We start from the raw sequence: 17,713 nt of genomic DNA, 5'->3' as shown, positions 1-17,713 counted from the left end.
TGTCCCCACCCCCCCCCCCCAGGAACTGCCTTCACCATATAAGGGAAGATAGGGCCCCAGAGAGAGAGAGAGAGAGAGAGAGAGAGAATAGGTGAGGGGGTGGGGAGTCAGGTCCCTGGGAGCTGGTGGAGCCCAGCGACAGCGTGACAGCCAGAGCCAACAGGCCCCACCCTTGGCTGGGCGTGAGCAAGCTTCCAGGAATAGGGTACATTTCTGCCCAAGGCTCATGGCCTCACTGCGCGTGGCTGGCAAGAGTAGCCAGGGAAGGCAAGGGAGCCTGGACCCTTCCTCCTCCTGGCGCAGATGAGGAGGCTCGGCAGTCCTCCCTCATTCCCTGGGAAAAGGGCTCCTAGGGCAGGACTTAGGGAGGAAGGCCCAGGGATTCACACCTGCGACCCCTCCGAGACGGAAGGGACCCTGGCGCTGGAACAGGTCTCCTTCACTCGGCCGAGCCACTTACTCAGAGGGGACACGGGTGTTCTTCTTGCCCACCCCCTTCTGGGCACCGATTCCACCTGGCGTGTTTATTAGCCGCCATAAATCAGTGCCTTTGGACTCTGCCACTTTCTCCCAGAAGCCAAGGCTTCCATTTCCAAGCCCTGATCCTTACTGATGACAGGAAACCGGGGCAGTCTTTTGGGGGTGGGTCTTTTCTCTGAAGTCCACAAAAGCCGACAAATCAGCACCTTGAGCAGCGGCCCCCAACCCTCACCTGTGCAGATATCCTCCTGTCCCCTCCAAATGCTGGTGCTCTGGAGGGCAGAGATGGAGTGAGTGGGCTGAGGGCAGCTGCTCCTCCTGACGGAGCTTCCCCAGAGTTCTGGAGGCCAAGTGTAGGTGTGTGTGCACGTGGGAGCATGCTCACCAACAGCCTGCAAAGAGGAGTAAACACACGGCAGGTGCTACTTTGCTTTTTAAAAGAACATCTTTTTTCTTGCATGAAAAGGAGTCTAGGGGCTCCTGGGTGGCTCAGTGGGTTAAAGCCTCTGCCTTTGGCTCAGGTCATGATCCCAGAGTACTGGGATCGAGCCCCACATCCGGCTCTCTGCTCAGCGGGGAGCCTGCTTCCTCTCTCTCTGCCTGCTTCTCTGCCTACTTGTGCTCTCTGTCTGTCAAATAAGTAAATAAAATCTTTAAAAAAAAAATTATAAAAAGAAAAGAAAAGGAGTCTAGGGGGGCTTGGGTGGCTCTGTCGGTTAAGCATCCGCCTTCAGCTCAGGTCATGATCCCGGGGTCTTAAGATGGAGGCCTGCATGGGTCTCCCTGCTCAGTGCAAGTCTGCTTTGCTCTCTCCCTCTGCCCCTCCCCTTGCTCGTGCTCTCTCTGTCTCTCTCTGAAATAAATAAATAAATACATTTTTAAAAATCATTAAAAAAAGGAGTCTATATTCATTCAATTATGCAGACAGGCAAAAAGGAAAGGAAAAACTCATTTACAAGTTCACTATAGAGATAATCTACAAATAAATCGGTGATTTATTATGGAGTATCTCTTTCAAGTGATTTATTTTTGAGGATTTCTTTCAAGTACATATGCTGTGAGTGTGTACTCTATGTATCTAATATCTATTTTTCTACCTATCATTTTTATATCTACATATCATTTTCATATCTACATATTATTTTCATACCTTTTTATGGTGACATGTTATATGTTACTTCCTGATGGCATTTTAATTGTCTCACGATAACCCATTAGACAAAGAGCATAGTTTATATAACCAATAGTTCATTATCGGACTTCCAAATTATATCCGTTTGTTTGATACTACAAAGAATTCCGTGGTGAGTATTCTTATTGCTGAATCTTTTTTCTTATTTTCTGGATTTTATTTATCTATGTGAGAGAGAGAGTGAGCACAGGCAGAGCGGAGGGGCAGCTGGAGAGGGAGAAGCCGGCTCCTCGCTCAGCGGGGAGCCCAAGGTCACTATCCCAGGACCCTGGGACTGTGATCTGAGCTAAAGGCAAATGCTTAACTGACTGAGGCAGCCAGGCACCCCCTTACTGCTAAATCCTTGCCATTGGCTTGCATCCCTTCTTACTTCTTTGGGATGAACTCTTAAAATTGGAATTGTTGGATCAAGGACGTGAACAGGCAAATCGGTCTCTGAAAAAGTCACATTAATTTCTTGTATGACCTGCAGCCCAGAAGACTGCCTGTTTCTCTACATCCTCCCCAGCACCAGGCTCTAGATTTTAAGAAAATCTCTGTCAGTCTGACTGCCAAAAAGAAAATAGTCATTGTGTTTGTTGATTTACTATTTCAATTACCAGTGGAACAGACCATTTTAAGATGTATATATTTTGGCTACATCTTCCTTTATGAGTTTTTAATTGATTTGTTGAGTTGTTTATATGTTTAATGTATTAAGGTTGGTAATCCGCCTGTCGTTTATGCTGTACTTTTCTCCAGTTTGCTTCTTGCCTTTTTTTTTAAAGAAATATTTTAGGGGCGCCTGGGTGGCTCAGTGGATTAAGCCGCTGCCTTTGGCTCAGGTCATGATCTCAGGGTCCTGGGATCGAGCCCTGAATCGGGCTCGCTGCTCAGCAGGGAGCCTGCTTCCTCCTCTCTCTCTGCCTGCCTCTCTGCCTGCTTGTGATCTCTCTCTGTCAAAGAAATAAATAAAATCTTTAAAAAAAAAAAAAGAAAGAAATATTTTATTTTTTTTCCCCGAAGACTTTATTTATTTATTTGACAGAGAGAGACAGAGCAAGAGAGGGAACACAGCAGAGGAATGGGAGAGGGAGAAGCAGGCTTCCCATTGAGCAGGGAGCCCAATGTGGGGCTCAATGCCAGGACCCTGGGATCATGACCTGAGCCAAAGGCAGAGGCTTAACCCACTGAGCCACTCAGGCACCCATTGCTTCTTGCCTTTTTAATTTAGCCTCAAGATTGTTTGGGAGAACATATGTTTTATTTGTTTGTTTGTTTTTAATTTTAATTCCAGTGTAGTTCACGTACAGTATTATATCAGGTTCAGATGTATAAAGGAATTTAACACTTTCATACATGACTCAGTGCTCAACACATCACTCGAACGCGCACACTCCTTCATCCCCATCACCTTTTCCGCCCAGCCCGCCCCCCCCCTCAATCAGCAGTGTGTTCTCTAGAGTTAAGAGTCTGTTTCTTGGCTTGCCCCCTTTTCCTACTTCCCCTTTATTTGTTTGTTTTGCTTCTTAAATTTCACATATGAGTGAAGTCATAGGCTAATGGTCTTTTCTCCGTATTTATATTCTCCAGCTCCATCCATGTTGTTGCAAATGGCAATATTTCATTTTTTTAAAAGATTTATTTATTTATTTGATAAATAAAATCTTAAAAAAAATCATTCCCCATTTCTTTCTTACGGTAAATGTTGAATATATAGAAAAGTGTAAATAATAGCGCAACAGTATAATACTCAACACTCAAGGATTCCAGAGTTAATGGAAGTCGGTATATTTGGAAGTAATTTGCAGATATCATGATGCTTGAACCCAAAATGTTTATCACACATTATCCTAAGAATGAGGGCATTCTCTGTAACTATGATGTGATTTTCACACCTGAGAATGTTCACAGTGATTTCTAACATCATCTTCTATCTAGCCCATAGTTAAAATGGTGCCATTGGTCCCCCAAGGACTCTAACCATTGGTTTTATTGACTCATGATCAAATTAAGATCCTGCATTTCTTTTGAGAAGGACATCTTCTCAGTATTTTGTAAATCTAGAACAGTCTTCTTCTTTTTTCCTGATGTTGACTTACCCCAGTCAAGGACACATGTCTTGTCGTGTGTTCACATTGGGGATTTGTCTGAGTCTTTCCTTGTGTATTTTTTTAAAAGATTTTATTTATTTATTTGACAGAGAGAGAGAGATCACAAGTAGGCAGAGAGGCAGGCAGAGAGAGAGGGGGGAAGCAGGCTCCCCGCTGAGCAGAGAGCCTGATGCGGGGCTCAATCCCAGGAACCTGAGATCATGACCTGAGCTGAAGGCAGAGGCTTAACCCACTGAGCCACCCGGGAGCCCCTCTTTCCTTGTGTATTATTTAATTTGTTCCTCTTCCCCCAGTATTGCCCACAAACCGAAAGTACATCTAACATCTTGATTAGGTTCCGTAAAGGCACATTCTTCCCTTTGTAATTAGGAGTCATCTTGGGGTGACGGTTTGACACCAGAAGCACGAAAGTCTTAAATTCCTTACTTACCACTTTTTACTTCTTCTTCTTTTTTTTTTTTTTTTAAGATTTTATTTGTTGGGGCGCCTGGGTGGCTCAGTTGATTGAGCAACTGTCTTCAGCTCAGGTCATGATCCTGGAGTCCTAGGATCGAGTCCCGCATCCGGCTCCCAGCTCACAGGGAGTCTGCTTCTCCCTCTGACCTTCTCGTCACTCATGCTCTCTCTCTCGCTATCTCTCTCTCAAATAAATAAAGTATTTAAAAAAAAAGATTTTATTTGTTTATTTGACAGAGATCACATGTAGGCAGAGAGGCAGGTGGGGGGGGAGCAGGCCCCCTGCTGAGCAGAGAGCTTGATCCCAGGAACCTGAGATCATGACCTGAGCCACTGAGCCACCCAGGCACCCCAACTTCTTCTTTTATAATATTCATTCTGTAATTGCTTTTTCAACACCTGATTTCCCCACCATGTCTGTTATCCCACTGCCAAATCCTAGTGCCAGGTACCTGGTAGGCTTTGCCAAGAATGTTTGAAGGAAAGAAATGGAATCTATGATTTGTATCTTTGATATTATATTTAGGAATCTGCATTATATATTATCAACTGATTTTTATTTTTAAAAATTAATGAACATGCCTGGTTTAAAGAATTCAAATTAGACGTAAAATAACATGTGTCCCTTCCACGGTAGAGGAATCCCACCCAGTCCCCCAGCCCTGTTCCCCGAAATTGGGAACAGTTCTCATTTCTTGTGTCCCCAGTGGGAGGATAAGCAAGTATATATTTGTGTCTGTTTCTGTACTTCTCCTTTATGGGAGTACACCATCGCCATTGTTAGGATTCTTGCTTTGTTTCATTTACCAGTCATCTGTCCCGGAGATCATTCTATAGCTGCTCGAATAGTTCCAACTCACTGTTTTTCAAGACTAGGTGGTACTCTCTGCTATAGATACAGCAATATTCATTTAACCAGTCCCTTACTGATGGACACTCAGGGTAATGTCAAGTGTTTTGCTATCACAAACAAGGATGCAATTAACATCCTTATGTATACAAGTCTATACTACATACATTTTATACACAGCACAAATTCCTAAAAGTGGAATTGCTGGATCAAAAGGTATCTGCACTTGGGTAGCTGAGTTGGTTGAATGGCAGCCTTTGGCTCAGGTCATGATCCCAGAGTTCCCAGATCGAGTCCCCACACAGAGTCCCACATCGGGATCTCACTCTCTCAATCAAATAAATAAATAAAATCTTAAAAAAAAAGTATCTGCATTTAATAAATAATTTTTTAGGGGCGCCTGTGTGGCTCAGTCATTAAGCATCTGCCTTTGGCTCAGGTCTTGATCCCAGGATCGTGGGATCCAACCCTGCATTGGGCTCCTTGCTCAGTGGTGAGACTGTTTCTCCCTCTCCCACTTCCCCTGCTTGTGTTCCCTCTCTCGCTTTCTCTCTCACTCTCTGTCAAATAAATAAACTGTAAAAGTAATAATAATAATTTTTTAAAGATTTATTTATTTATGCGAGAGAACGAGAGAAAGGGCAAGTTGGGGGGAGGGACAGAGGGAGAGAGGAACTCAAGCCGGCTCCTCCCTGAGCAAGAAGAGCCCAGAAGGGGTGTTTGATCTCAAGACCCCAAGTTCATGACCTGAGCCAAGATCGAGCCGCAGTTAACCCACTGAGCCACCGAGGCGCCCCTCAAAAGTAATTTTGATCACTAATGTCAAATTGGTCTCCAAAGAGGTTGTACCTGCTCTTACCCCTGCCATCTGCATTTTATCGGGTGCCTGCTCCCTTGCAACCTTGACTCCTGTGTGTGTAACAAGCGAATAGTGAATATCTGCCCATACCAGGCTCCCGTTAGATACATTCTCACTGCTGACATCTCCAAAACCCTCCTCCCTCCCAGCCATCCCTGCCCCCAGCCCCCAAGCCAAGCAACCACAGCTTCCGGCCAAGTTTATCTCGTCTCTCACAACCATCCCTTCTATCTTCTTCTTCATTTCGCCCCTGGCTCAGCCCACGCTTCTGCCCTCCATGTTTGAGACCATGGCTGTGGTCTCCCCATATGGGTCTCATGTCACTGGACCCCCTGGTTGAGCTTCCAAAATTCAGCTGCTGCCTTTGAGCACCGCCCCACCTAGTCAGTGTTCCTCAATGGCACCCGCTGCCCATAAGAAGGCCACACTCCCTTGGACTGCCTAAGGATCTGCACGATCTGGCCTCTCCTCCTGTCTCCAGTACCATTTCCCATCCTTTCTCCCTCCTTTTTTGGAGTGACTTCCAAAATTCTCATTTTCCATACCTCCCGACAGTTCCCTGACATCCCACTTCCTTCCTGATGACCCTCCTTCCTTGGGCCACCTTTACCTGAATTGCTCCTCCTTCCCAAACTCCTCTGAGCCACAAGGCAGCAGGAAGCATGTCCAAAGCTCCCAGGCCATCCCAGCTGGGCTGAGCTCCTGTGCTCCTTACCTTCCGTGTTCTCGCTCTCTTTCTCTCTCTCTCTCTCGGCTTTGATTTCATTTCAGGTTTTATCCATTTATATATTTATTTAAAAATATTTCACTTATTGGGGCACCTGGGTGGCTCAGTGGGTTAAAGCCTCTGCCTTCGGCTCAGGTCATGGTCCCAGGGTCCTGGAATCGAGCCCCGCATCCGGCTCTCTGCTCAGCGGGAAGCCTGCTTCCTCTGGTCTCTGCCTACTTGTGATCTCTCTCTGTCAAATAAATAAATAAATAATTTTTTAAAAAAGATTTTATTTATTTATTTGACAGACAGAGATCACAAGTAGGCAGAGAGGCAGGCAGAGAGAGAAGGAAGCAGGCTTCCCACTGAGCAGAGAGCCGGATGCAGGGCTCGATTCCAGGACCCTGGGACCATGACCTGAGCCGAAGGCAGAGGCTTTAACCCACTGAGCCACCCAGTTGCCCCAATAAATAAAAAATCTTTTTAAAAATTTTCATTTATTCATTTGAGAGAGCATGTAAGTGCAGGAGAAGAGGGAGAGGTAGAGGGAAAGGCAGAAGTAGACGCCCTGCTGAGCAGGGAGCCAGACAGAGGGCTCTGGGCCCCATCCCAGGACCTGGAGATCATGACCTTGAGCTGAAGGCAGTCGCTTAATCATCTGAGGCACCCAGGCCCTCTGCATTTCAGGTTTTAGTCTGCTCAGGTGTCTTTCTTAGAACTGGGGTGTAGGTTCCTCGAAAGCAGAGGGATGGCCCAGTTGTGGGGTGTCCCTGGGTCCTGGCAGGGTGCCCAGCACAGTGAATGCAGATACCTGTGGTTAAGTTGAACTCCACGGGGGTGAAGGCTGTGTGGGTGGTGGCAGGGAGAGACTGGCTGTGATCTCATTCAGAGCTGGGAACCCGGGGCGACTCCCTGGCATGTCAGGGCCCCTTGGATGCAAATCTTGGGGGTAACCAGTGTTTACTGGGAGAGCAGGAAATCCAGCAGTACTGGGGGAAGGAGGAAGGCAGAGGCAGAGAGGGACAGGTATTTGTCCTGCCCCAGCAGACTCCAGCTCAGAGTCGGGCGGTTGGGAGCTGTGGGCTTCTCTTTCCACATCGGTGCTTTCCAGAGCTGTCACACGCTGAGGTCGTCCCCCAACCCCCGACTTGGGGGACGGACCAGCATCTGGGGTGCGAGGAGGCCGACTTGAGGCTGGATTCACAAGGTATGGGGATGGGGGTGTGTGGGGGCAGGGTAGGCAGAGCTGGGGGAACAGAGACCAACTTCAGGAAGGGCAGGTCTCCCTTCCCTCCAGTGTGTTTATGTGTATTGGGGGAAAGACTGCCCCACGCCCGAGAGGTACGTAAACGATGATGGCCCCCATCTTTCCAGCCCCCCTCCGCCCTGGTTGGGGGAAGGACAGGCTGGAGTCGCCGAGGACAGAGAGGCCTCTAGCGGCCACCGTGAGAAGCAGGCGAGGGCGGGGAGGGGCGGGAGGGCACTTCCTGCCAGGGCCTGGGTTTTGCCCAGTTTTGCAAAGGAAGTGCTGCCCGGGCCGGAGGGGCGGAGGCAGGAAGTGGGCCGGAGGCTCGTGCAAGGGCGCGGCCAGTAGGTGCTGAGGGGCCGTGGAGGGGCGGGTGGGGGAAAGAGGTGCGGAGGTCAAAGAGACCGAGCGCTGGGCCCACCGTCTCCCCAGAGACCTTGACGCCTCCGCCTGCTGGTCGTCCCGACACCTCGACTACAGTTCTTCCGTTTGGCGCTGAACTCGGCTTCCGAGGAACTCGCCCCGCCCCCACGCCCCGCTCGGGGCCCGCCGCAGCCCCTCCCCTCTACCCGGGGACAGAGGCCACACCCCTCCCGCCTGCAAATACCTTCCCGGTGCCTCCCCTAGGGACGCAGCCCAGCTTTACTTTACAGCTAATACTAGCGAGCCCCCTGCGTGCTGGCATTTAATCCACTCTGCAAAGAAGGCATTTCTCCATTTTCAGGTCAGGTAACAGGCTACGAGACGTAGAATAATTAAATAGAACAGCGGTGCGCTCGGGTCCACTCACCACTGTGCGCCCACCTCACACTTGAACACTTGAAGTCCTGGGGGCCCAGGGCAGCCCCTCCCTCCACATCCCTGCGGGGTGTGGCCTGAGGACAACCCCCCATACCCCCCCCCAGTGACCACAGAGGCTGGATGGGGGTCTTGCGCTTTTAGTTCTTGTCATACTGTGGGGTTCTCAGTCACAGAGAAGGCACTTAAATGGGAAGGTCACCTGATTCTGGCCAACCTTGTCCTCCCTCCCACCCCCAGCTCTCTGGGGCGGAGGGGCGATGATGCCTCCATTGGACAACCCCCTTGGCACTGGTATGTGGGTCCCCTTAACCGTTAAGCCCTGGGGAGAGCCCAAGGCCTTGATCTCCAGACTCAGCATTTTGGGGAAGGGGTTCCAGATAAAGAAGTCAGAGCTGGAAGGCAGGATGTCCTGGGAGCTGCCCCCAGCCAGCAGGGGGTGGGGGGGAGCGGGGAGGGGGCGACAAGGGGTGGGTTGGCACAGGGGGGATGGGGACAGCTTGGCCAGGCTTCCTGGAGACCCCCAAACCCCCCAAGGGTCCCACCTCCTACAGCTCCCCTAAAGGCACCAGTGAAGTATGGAGTGGGTGGGGGAGGGCACCAATGAGATGCAGAGACCCCCACGCACTCAGATGGTGGGCCTAGCATGGCGTTGGGCACAGAGAATGTGCTGATGTGTTTTCAATGAATGAATAACTGGAGCAAAGAGGGTGTGAGGGGCAGAAGACAGGGCTTGGGGCCCCTTGGCCCAGCCTGTTTCATTCAGAAGATAGCAGTTTAAAAAATGTAAAAATCCTTTCCCTCCCTCCCCACAATTTATGGGTCCAGGAAAGGGGCAAAGGACTTGGGGGGGTCTCCGCACCCGGGCCCTTCCTTCTCCCCTTCCCCTAAAAATCTATATACACATATACATATTTATATGGCACCACAAATGGGTCCTGCCTCTGTCCCCAACATCAGGGCTGGGGTGGTGGCCCCAGGGCCTTGGGGTGGTTAAGGCAGATGTGAGAGGTCAGGGCTCGGTGTGGGAAGCAGCTTCCAGCTGCTGCTGAGCCTAGAGAAGCTGGACTCTGGGGTCCCGCAGGACACACTCCATTCCCTTCACCAAGTGATAAAAGATCTCCCCTCCCCGCCATCCTAGGAGGCAGAGATCGGTGGGGGCTGTACCAGTCCCAAGGGAGGAGGTGGGGAGGCTGATTCCTCGCCCCTGCCAGCCTAGACCGCAGCCATCTGGAGACTGTCCCACGCCAGAGCCGACCCAATCACGGCCCTGGGAAAGCAGGGCAGGGCAGAAAGGGTTCTATGCAAGGAAGGCACTTGGTGTCCACCGTTCCCAGGCTGGGGGCCCAAGGCATGGGGCAGCAGGAAGCCTGCCCCTCCCCCAAGTAGAACCAGAAAGGGCCAAGGGGCCCGATTTGGCAGCAAAGAAACATGGCAGCAAAGAGAGAGAGAGGGAGGGGGAGCGCCCCACAGGGCCCCACAGGTCCCCCAAGGAGGAGGAGGAGGTTTTAAGGCACTGACACGGGGACCCAGAGGCTCATTGCTCTTGGCGCAGCCTGGCTGGGCAGGCAGGGAGGGCCCATGTCCCCATGCTGCTGAGGGCTGAGGTGGGCCACCGCTGGGACAAGTCCACGTGGGAGGGGTGTGGGCCTTGGTCAGGGGCCAGTCGTGGCCCCAGGGCACCTCACTAGCTGCCTGGCCGTGGCTGCCTGAGCACTGAGTACACATCATCCACGCGGCTGAGCTGCTCGAAGAAGGGCAGAAGGTCGTGGAGCTCTGTGTCGCTCATGTTGTCAAACCAGGAGGCCACCGGTACCTGGGCAGAGGGATGCGCGGCGGTGAGGACGCAGGTGGCTCTGGGATCCGGACCAGCCCTGAGTGCCCACTGTTTGGCGGGCCACCCCCCACCCCCGGGGAGCCCCTGACTCAAGATTTTCAAACATTTCTGACAGCAACCCAGCGTGAATTCCGTTTACCATACGATAAACTGCCGGTTTTATAAAGTGATACTTAACCTTCCCAGGTGCAAAGCCCTCCGATATTTTCTATTCTCTTTGTTTTTTTTAAAACTCCAACTAGGACCCACTATGTTGTTTCTGGGACCCAAGACTAGGTCACAACTGGTAATTTTCAGAAACTGAAACTGCTCCAGGATGCAGCAGGCAGCCCCCCTCCCCGGCCCTGGTGGGTGCCCTCTGCCTCCAAGCAAGTGGATGGAATGACCAGGAAGGTCTGAAAAGCTGCAGCGCCAGTGGGTGTGTGAGCGTGGGGGAGCCACAGGTCCCCGAGGGCAGGAAGGACAGATGACCAGGAGGGCATCAGGCCCCAGACACCACCCAGCACGGCAGTGGGGAGGCCAAGGAGGCCCCCCGCAGCTGGACGCTCTTCTTGGCTCTCGGTCCCCCAACCCGGTCCTGCCCAGTACTCACGGCGTTGTCTGGATGGAAGACGTAGGAGGCGGGCGAGTTGTCCAGGATGAGCACCCGTCGCAGGTCTCGGCCCAGCCGGCTCAGGTCCTTCACATAATTCCCCCGATGGAAGACGCAGGACTCACGAAACAGCCGCGCCCGGAAGGCTCCCCACTTGTCCAGCAGATCAGCTACTGGGTCTGCGTACTATAGAGTGGAACACGGGTCATCCAGGCCCAAAGGGGACCCAGAGGTCCATCCGACTGCAGGCGGGGGGCCGAGGGGAAGTGGGTGGCTCCAGGAGTCCTTCGGAGGGGTATAGGGGGGCCTCACCTTGGCAAGGCTGGCGGTGAACAGCACGCACTCAAAGAGCTCGCCCATTCGCTGCAGGAACTCATCCACGTGGGGCCTCTTCAGCACGTAGACCTAGGGGGTGGGCCGGTGAGGGGACTGCTGGCCCATAGGCAGGGGGTGGGGTCGGGGTGGGGGTGCCTGGCTGAGGACAGGGAGGGAGCAGAGTGAGGAACACAGGAGGGAGGCTGGTCCCAGGGCCCACGGGCTCCACTTGGCCAGCACCTGTCCTTCCAGAAGAGGATCAAAATGAACCTCCAACTTCTGGCTTCAGGTCCTACCTCGTGGGGAATCACTAATTCCCAGTCTTTGCCCCACCATGGCCTTAGGCAAACGAAGGGGCCTGAGGGCGGCCCCCTCACCCCGAGGCTGCAGGGCACCGGCCCCCGAGCCAAGTAATGGAGAACAGGCTGGACAGCACACAGCCTATCCTGAATTACTTGAACTGGGTCCCGGGCAAAGGGGGCAAGGGGGCGCCGAGGAGGAGCCCCACTCCCTACAGGCCTTGGAGTCGGGCCAAGTCCCCGAGGGTCTGTATCCTTCTGGGCGCAAGTCTCACACCCTCTGAGCCCTTATGTTCCATCTCTAGCCAAGTCCCACCTGGGGTTCTCAGAACTGATGAGAGGAGCCTGGGGTCTGGAAAGCAGGTGCCAAGCCCGCCGCCTCCCCCCCACACCCAGCCCCTCACCTGGTGGACCACCCCATCAATCTCCACAGGGATGATGAAGTCAGCGTTGTTCACTGGCTGTGGGGGGAAAAGGAGCTGCTGGGGTGGGGCCTGCAGAGAAGACCCCAGCCCCCAGTCCAGGGCAGGCCCCCCTCAGAGACCCAGGGAGCTGAGGGCTGCTGGGCAGGGCCCACCTTGAAGGAGCTGTGCACCAGGGTCTCGTCCAAGTCGATGACCACACAGATCTTGTCCACATCCTGGGCCTTGGCTTCTGGGAGCAGGTACTGGGCTGGGGTCTGCTGCAGGGATGGGTGAAGCAATTGGGGGAGCCTCTCCTAAGGCCCCATCATTTCTCCTACATGGGTCTTCCCTCCCCCAGTCCTCTATGCCAGGAGACACAGGGATGGTGGGGAGAGGCCGCCTCCTTCCCAGCTTTGCCCCCGCCCCCAAATGGGGCCTGGGGCAGGCCACCTGGCTGGAGGCCTCACTTCCCCACCTGGGAAGCCAAGGGAGAAAAAAGCTTCCAATCTTACAGGGGAAATCCAGAGTTCCCTTGGCTGAGGGACCCTCGCCAGGGTGCCAATCTTAAGGGCATTCAGGGCCAGGCTGGGAAGGCCTGGGAGGGAGGGCGCAGGGCTTGGGAGGGGAGCCCCCCTACCTTATATGGCCTGTAGACAGGTCGTGAAAAGCCCCTTTCCCAAAATCCGCCCCAGCCTGAGCCCAGATGCACCCCCCCCCCCCCCCCCCCCCCCCCCCCCCCCGCCACCACGCACCTTGGGGACAGCTCCGTTCTCCTCCACCAGCAGGGGCGCCCCACTGTGCGCCGGCAGGGCCTCTCCATCGTCACGGCAGACGCAGCAGAAAAGCGAGTGGAGAATGCCCCGGCTCCGGGGCTTCTGAGAAGCCGCTAACTTCTGGTCACCTGAAGCAGAGAGGCTCGAGGTGGAGGTGTGCACCCTAGCCCGCAGAGTCGTGCGTCCATGCCCAGATGCGAACTCCTGACAGCCTGGACTCCAGGCCACCCCTCTGGTACCCACAGATCCTCCCAGTGTGGTCACAAAGCCCCCCTCATCCGGCCGCGGGCTGGCTATTCTCCGTGGGCTTTCTCTTTTCCTACCAAACTTCATCCCTCCTGTGGGATCAGCCCCACCGGGGATGCCTCCAGACACCCACCTTACCTGAGCAGCCCCTGCTCGGCTGGGGCCCCTAACCGGGGAGGGTTGGGGGCTGGGGCCCTGCCGTCCACTCCCGCCCTGCTCCCATCCTTTCCGCCCACGTGGGTCCAAAGTTCTCACTGAGGCTGGGCGCAGAGGCAGCGAGCTGGGGCCTGGAGCCAGTGTCCCGCGGCCAGCTGCCGGCCCCGCCTCCTCCGCCCTCGCCCCGCCCAGACCTCCGACCTAGAGTCCGGCATCCGCTGCCTGATTGACGGGCCCACCCTCCACCGCCCCTCTACCGGGCCCCCTGCCTTCGGGCGGAGCTAGGCCCTGGCCAGAGCTCGGCGAACCTGGAGGGGCTTCCTAGACTCCGAGGTCAACACTGGCACAGGGAGGGGCAGACGCCCAGCCTAGACCCTCCAGCCCCCGGGGGCCCGGCCGAGGCTGGCGGGCTGCACCGCTTAGCGGGTCGGTGCGTGTGTGCACAGGCCCGGCGCCCAACGGCCTGCAGCCGGGGCGCCTGGTGCTCAGCCCGATGCAAAGAACTCGCGGGTACGCTAGGGACCCGTAGAAGTGGTTGTCCCCACTCTTGTGCCTCTCAAAAGCTCAGTGCTTCCACGCGTGACGCGGAAGTTTGTTGGGATCGTAGCTGTGTATTGGCGGGAGATCCTTCCAACCCTCCCAGCCCGCTGTCACCTCGGCGCCCCCTCCGGCGACCCAACTAGACCGCAGCCCGGGGCGGAGCCTCACCGGGTGGCCTGAAGGCGCCCTCTCCAACCCCCCCATCTCTCAGCCTCATTGGCGCCAATGGGGGGGAGGGGGCGACTATCGGGCAACGCGCAATGCCAGTCCGGGAGAGCCGGAAAGAACCCACTCTCTACCCCTGCCTCAGTTTCCCCACCTCGAGCACTTGGGAGCGCCCAAGTGGCTCCAGGCCCCGCCCCGCGTCTCCGAGCCTCCGCGAGTTCAAACTCTCTCCCCGCTCCCTCTCCGGATGGGAGTTCTGAGGTCCGCAGTGGCGGGCGCCCGGGGCGGCGGCGGCGACTGTCCCAGGAAGGGTCTCAGCCCCTTCCTCCTCCCATTCCGCGGTGCTCCGGCCGCAGCCCCCTCCGCGCGGCCCCAGTACCTTTGCCCCGTAGCGGGCCCCGCGCCTCCTCCTTGGTGATCTGAGTAATGACGGCCGAGCTGTCCATGGGGCCGGGCGCGCTCCGCTCCGGCCGGACTCTGGCCCGGGCGCCCGGCCTCCCCCCCGGCTCGGGCCGGAATCGGGGCGCGGGGGGGAGGGGAGGGGTGGGAGGGAGGGATCCCCGCGAGCTTCGGAGGGGAGGGGAGCCAGGTTCTAAGGGGGAGGGGGAGGGAGGGGGCGCGGAGGAAACTTTGTTACAACATGGAGTTTCCTCCCCGCGAGGCGGATGCAAACATGGAACCCGGGCGCTGTTTCAAGGCTCCCCCTTAAAAGGGCAACGGCTTCGGCGTGACCTGGACTCGGCCGCGGCTTTCATCACCGCTGGGGCCGGCGCTGCTCCGCTCTGCTGGCGGGGAGGCGGGCCCGGCCGGGTTCCTGCCGCGCTCCAGGGGGCGTCGCCTCTCTTCCTGCCGCCCGCCCGCGGGCCGAGCCTCTGCGGCTGCGTGGCAGGACCTGCTCCCGGCCCACCGTTCCAGACAGCAGAACGCCCGGAGCCAGGGCCCGCCCCACCCGCCCCGAGCGCCCACGCGGGGGAGTGCCCGAGGGCGGCGCGGCTCCACCTCTGCTCTGTGCCAGGGCCACAAACTAGCCGCTTCGTGGTTTCCTCATCTGGGAAACGGGAATAACGCTCTCCGGTCTGCAAACTGGATCTTCAGTGCTTGCAGAGGCAGCCTCGCAGGAAAGTCCTGAGCGAGTGAAGGCTCCCTGCCGGCTCCAAAAGGCTGTGCAGATCAGCAAGATTGTGCTTTTTTTTTGAGCGGACTGTGACCGTCCAAACCCACCGCAGTTTCGGGGCCAGGTGGCCCCGCACTGTATAGTATGAAAATTACAACTCCCTGCGCCGGAATGCCCCCTGCGGACCTCGCCCGGTTGCTCCATCGGGTACCCCGCGCGTCCGCGCCCAGGCAGGGCACCAAGTCCCTAAGCGCCTCAGGGCCTTCGTGTGCGCTGTTCCCTCCGCCTGGAAGGCGCTTCCAGCCCTTCACGGAACCAGACGGCACAGACGTGCACAGACGGCACGCCACCTTCTCCAAAAGGTCTTCCTAGACCCTTCCTCTACTCCTCACGCCGGCCACGCTGTACTAGTTGGGGAGGGGGTTCACGCGGTGCCAGCACGCAGTGGGCGCTTAATCCCTGCGGGCCCAATTTCTGACCGTGGAGGGGTCCACAGACAAAAGCTGTTTGTACGATGTGAAACACCCGTTCCACTTGGGGTGTACGGAGACACCAGCTGGCGCGGGGACCGCGTTCCCCGCGGATTCTTCTGGAGGGAAGCTCCCGTGTTATGCGCCGCGAGGTCCGCGGGTGTTTTTGTTTTCTCCTATGAAGTTCTTTCCATTCTCTTGACTATTTTGTGTTCACCATTTAAAAAATAATAATAACGTCAAGCCCTGACAAACACGCCCCAACACTTCCTTCCCCCACGGGGCCTCGGTGGCAGGGCGGAGCGGGCGCGTCTTGTCCCGTCCTGCCGCCTGATGCGAGCGCCGCGCACGTCCTCCAGGCCCGGGCGGGGTGGGTTGGCGGGGGAGCCGGGGAGGGGAGAGGCCCGGCGCCGGGGCTGCAGGGCAGGAGAGCGACGCCGGCCCGAAGGCGCGCCAGCTTTGTGCCCCGCGACCGGGAAGAGAGGAGACGGCCCACACCGTGGGTGTGGCGCCCACACCGCCGCCGGAGTTGCATTTAATCCTAATAATCGCCCACGTGTAGCGAGCGCTCTGTCCGCGTCCTGCTTCGGCTGTGCCCCCTAATCTCGTTCACTCGTCAGAACGACCCCCTACATCTCCCATTTTACAGATAAGGAAACTGAGCTCGGAGAAGTGAAGCGACTTGAGCCAGCCTTCTGGTGAGGGGAGAAGTGGGGTTCCGGCCACCAAGCCGAGACCCCCTCCCCTCCGGTTGAGCCCCGGGGCTTGGTGTCAGCTTTATCTCCGGACGCCCAGCTTGCACTGACCCCAAAAGGAAATGTGTGGTGGACTAAGTGAACCCCTGGCCTCACCCCATGGCTGGAGCAGGGCGGCTCACCTTCCTCTCTTTCGTTTCTCCCTCTCTGAAGGCTGGAACCTGGCCGGCTGTCTCCTGGGGAGGCTGAGTAGCTGCCCGAATGGAAACGGCACTGGGCAGGGTCGCTGCCCACCCACGGCCTGTCCCCCTCTCCTCCCAGGTCTAACAGTAGCCCCCTCCAAGCCCTCTTCCCCTGGGAGACCTTCCCAGGCTCCAAAGCCTTCCAGGTGTATCTTCCCACACGGAGTCAGGAGGCCCCCTGCAGTGTGTGCATGTGTGTGTGTGGGGAGGGGGGGTTGTCTATGGACACCCAGGAACTGGCAGAAGTACACGCAGTAGGATCTTGGGCCTGGGGCTTCCTCCCTGGCAGGGGAGCGGTGTCCACACCCAGCTGCTACTCCGGAACTGCACTGCTCCAGCGGCTGGAGGGCGTCTTAGCCACGTTATTTTCCTCCTTGCACTGCAGAGGGAATCAGATGATGTTGTCTGTGGGTCCAGAAACACCAGGACTCTGAAGGGTTCTGACTTGCAACTGTGGACAAGTGTCTCTTGCATTCAACACCTCAGCTTCCTCACCTTCCAAATGGGGTTGCTAAGAGCCCAACCCAGGCAAGTGAAAGTGTGTGTGTGGGAGGGTGTCCTCCCATCGCCCTTTGTGAGGGGGGAGAATCCTGGTGCCAGGCCCCTTCCCACCCGAGAGGCCAGGAAGCATCCAGTCCCTCCCTCTAGGAAGAACTACTGGGGGGTGGAGAGCAGCGCCTTGTAAAGGTTTCCCGGCCCACAAATGACAGACCTTGGCTTGATCTCATTGGTAACCCCTTGCCCAGGCCCAGAGTAGCCCCGTAGCTGATCCTTTGGTCCCTTCTCCTCCCTGCCTTCCTTGCACCCACATTCTCAGTGGCAGCCTTAACTATTCAGATGGCCAGCCTGCTCATGCCTCCGGGGTTCCCACCCCACCCCCCACCTGCCCTACAAGATCCAAGAACTCCCCACAAGCCTGCATGTCTGTTTGGCACACCTGCCCCCCACTCTTGTCAGGTTCGTTCTCCCTTGGCTGCCCCCGCTTACCCATTCGGCTTTCAAAATTCTGTTCAGGAGTTATCTGCTCTGGCCCTGGCCTCACTCTTTTCCAGGTGTGCCTAACACACCTGTTTCGCTGTTCCCTCGCCCCGGTGACGTAGCTAGCTCCCCCTACTGAAGTGTGAGCAACCTGAGAGCTGACGTCTTTAATTCGGGACTTTGCCTCCCTCCCCCACGTCTGTC

At 56.0% G+C, this 17,713-nt stretch overlaps 1 protein-coding gene across 2 annotated transcripts; it reads right to left on the bottom strand.

Moving 5' to 3' along the window:
* Positions 1-8,807: 8,807 nt before the first annotated feature.
* CTDSP1 (CTD small phosphatase 1) lies at positions 8,808-14,908 on the bottom strand. Of its 2 annotated transcripts, none has more exons than XM_046019616.1 (7): positions 14,390-14,908; positions 12,883-13,031; positions 12,304-12,408; positions 12,131-12,187; positions 11,425-11,517; positions 11,113-11,298; positions 8,808-10,499 (listed from the first exon to the last, which is right to left on the bottom strand). In XM_046019616.1, exons 1-7 carry the CDS (start codon positions 14,454-14,456, stop codon positions 10,371-10,373), a joined length of 786 nt encoding a protein of 261 aa, XP_045875572.1. In that variant the 5' UTR covers positions 14,457-14,908; the 3' UTR covers positions 8,808-10,370. The 2 variants fall into 2 exon arrangements, with proteins under 2 accessions (XP_045875572.1, XP_045875573.1); XM_046019617.1 differs by having other exon boundaries at positions 12,304-12,405.
* Between the last annotated feature and the right edge of the window lie 2,805 nt (positions 14,909-17,713).

Source organism: Meles meles, chromosome 9, assembly GCF_922984935.1.
Source record: "Meles meles chromosome 9, mMelMel3.1 paternal haplotype, whole genome shotgun sequence".
NCBI classification, from domain to species: domain Eukaryota; kingdom Metazoa; phylum Chordata; class Mammalia; order Carnivora; family Mustelidae; genus Meles; species Meles meles.
The sequence above is the reverse complement of the archived record's forward strand: the minus strand, read 5'-3'. Positions and strand labels throughout refer to the sequence as shown.

Coding starts and splice junctions, on each gene's coding strand:
- CTDSP1 (XM_046019616.1), bottom strand. CDS start 14,456: ATGGACAGCTCGGCCGTCATTACTCAGATCACCAAGGAGGAGGCGCGG. Junction 13,032..14,389: donor GGGCCCGCTACGGGGCAAAG/GTACTGGGGCCG, acceptor TCTCTGCTTCAG/GTGACCAGAAGTTAGCGGCT. Junction 10,500..11,112: donor TCTTCCATCCAGACAACGCC/GTGAGTACTGGG, acceptor CCCTCTGCCCAG/GTACCGGTGGCCTCCTGGTT.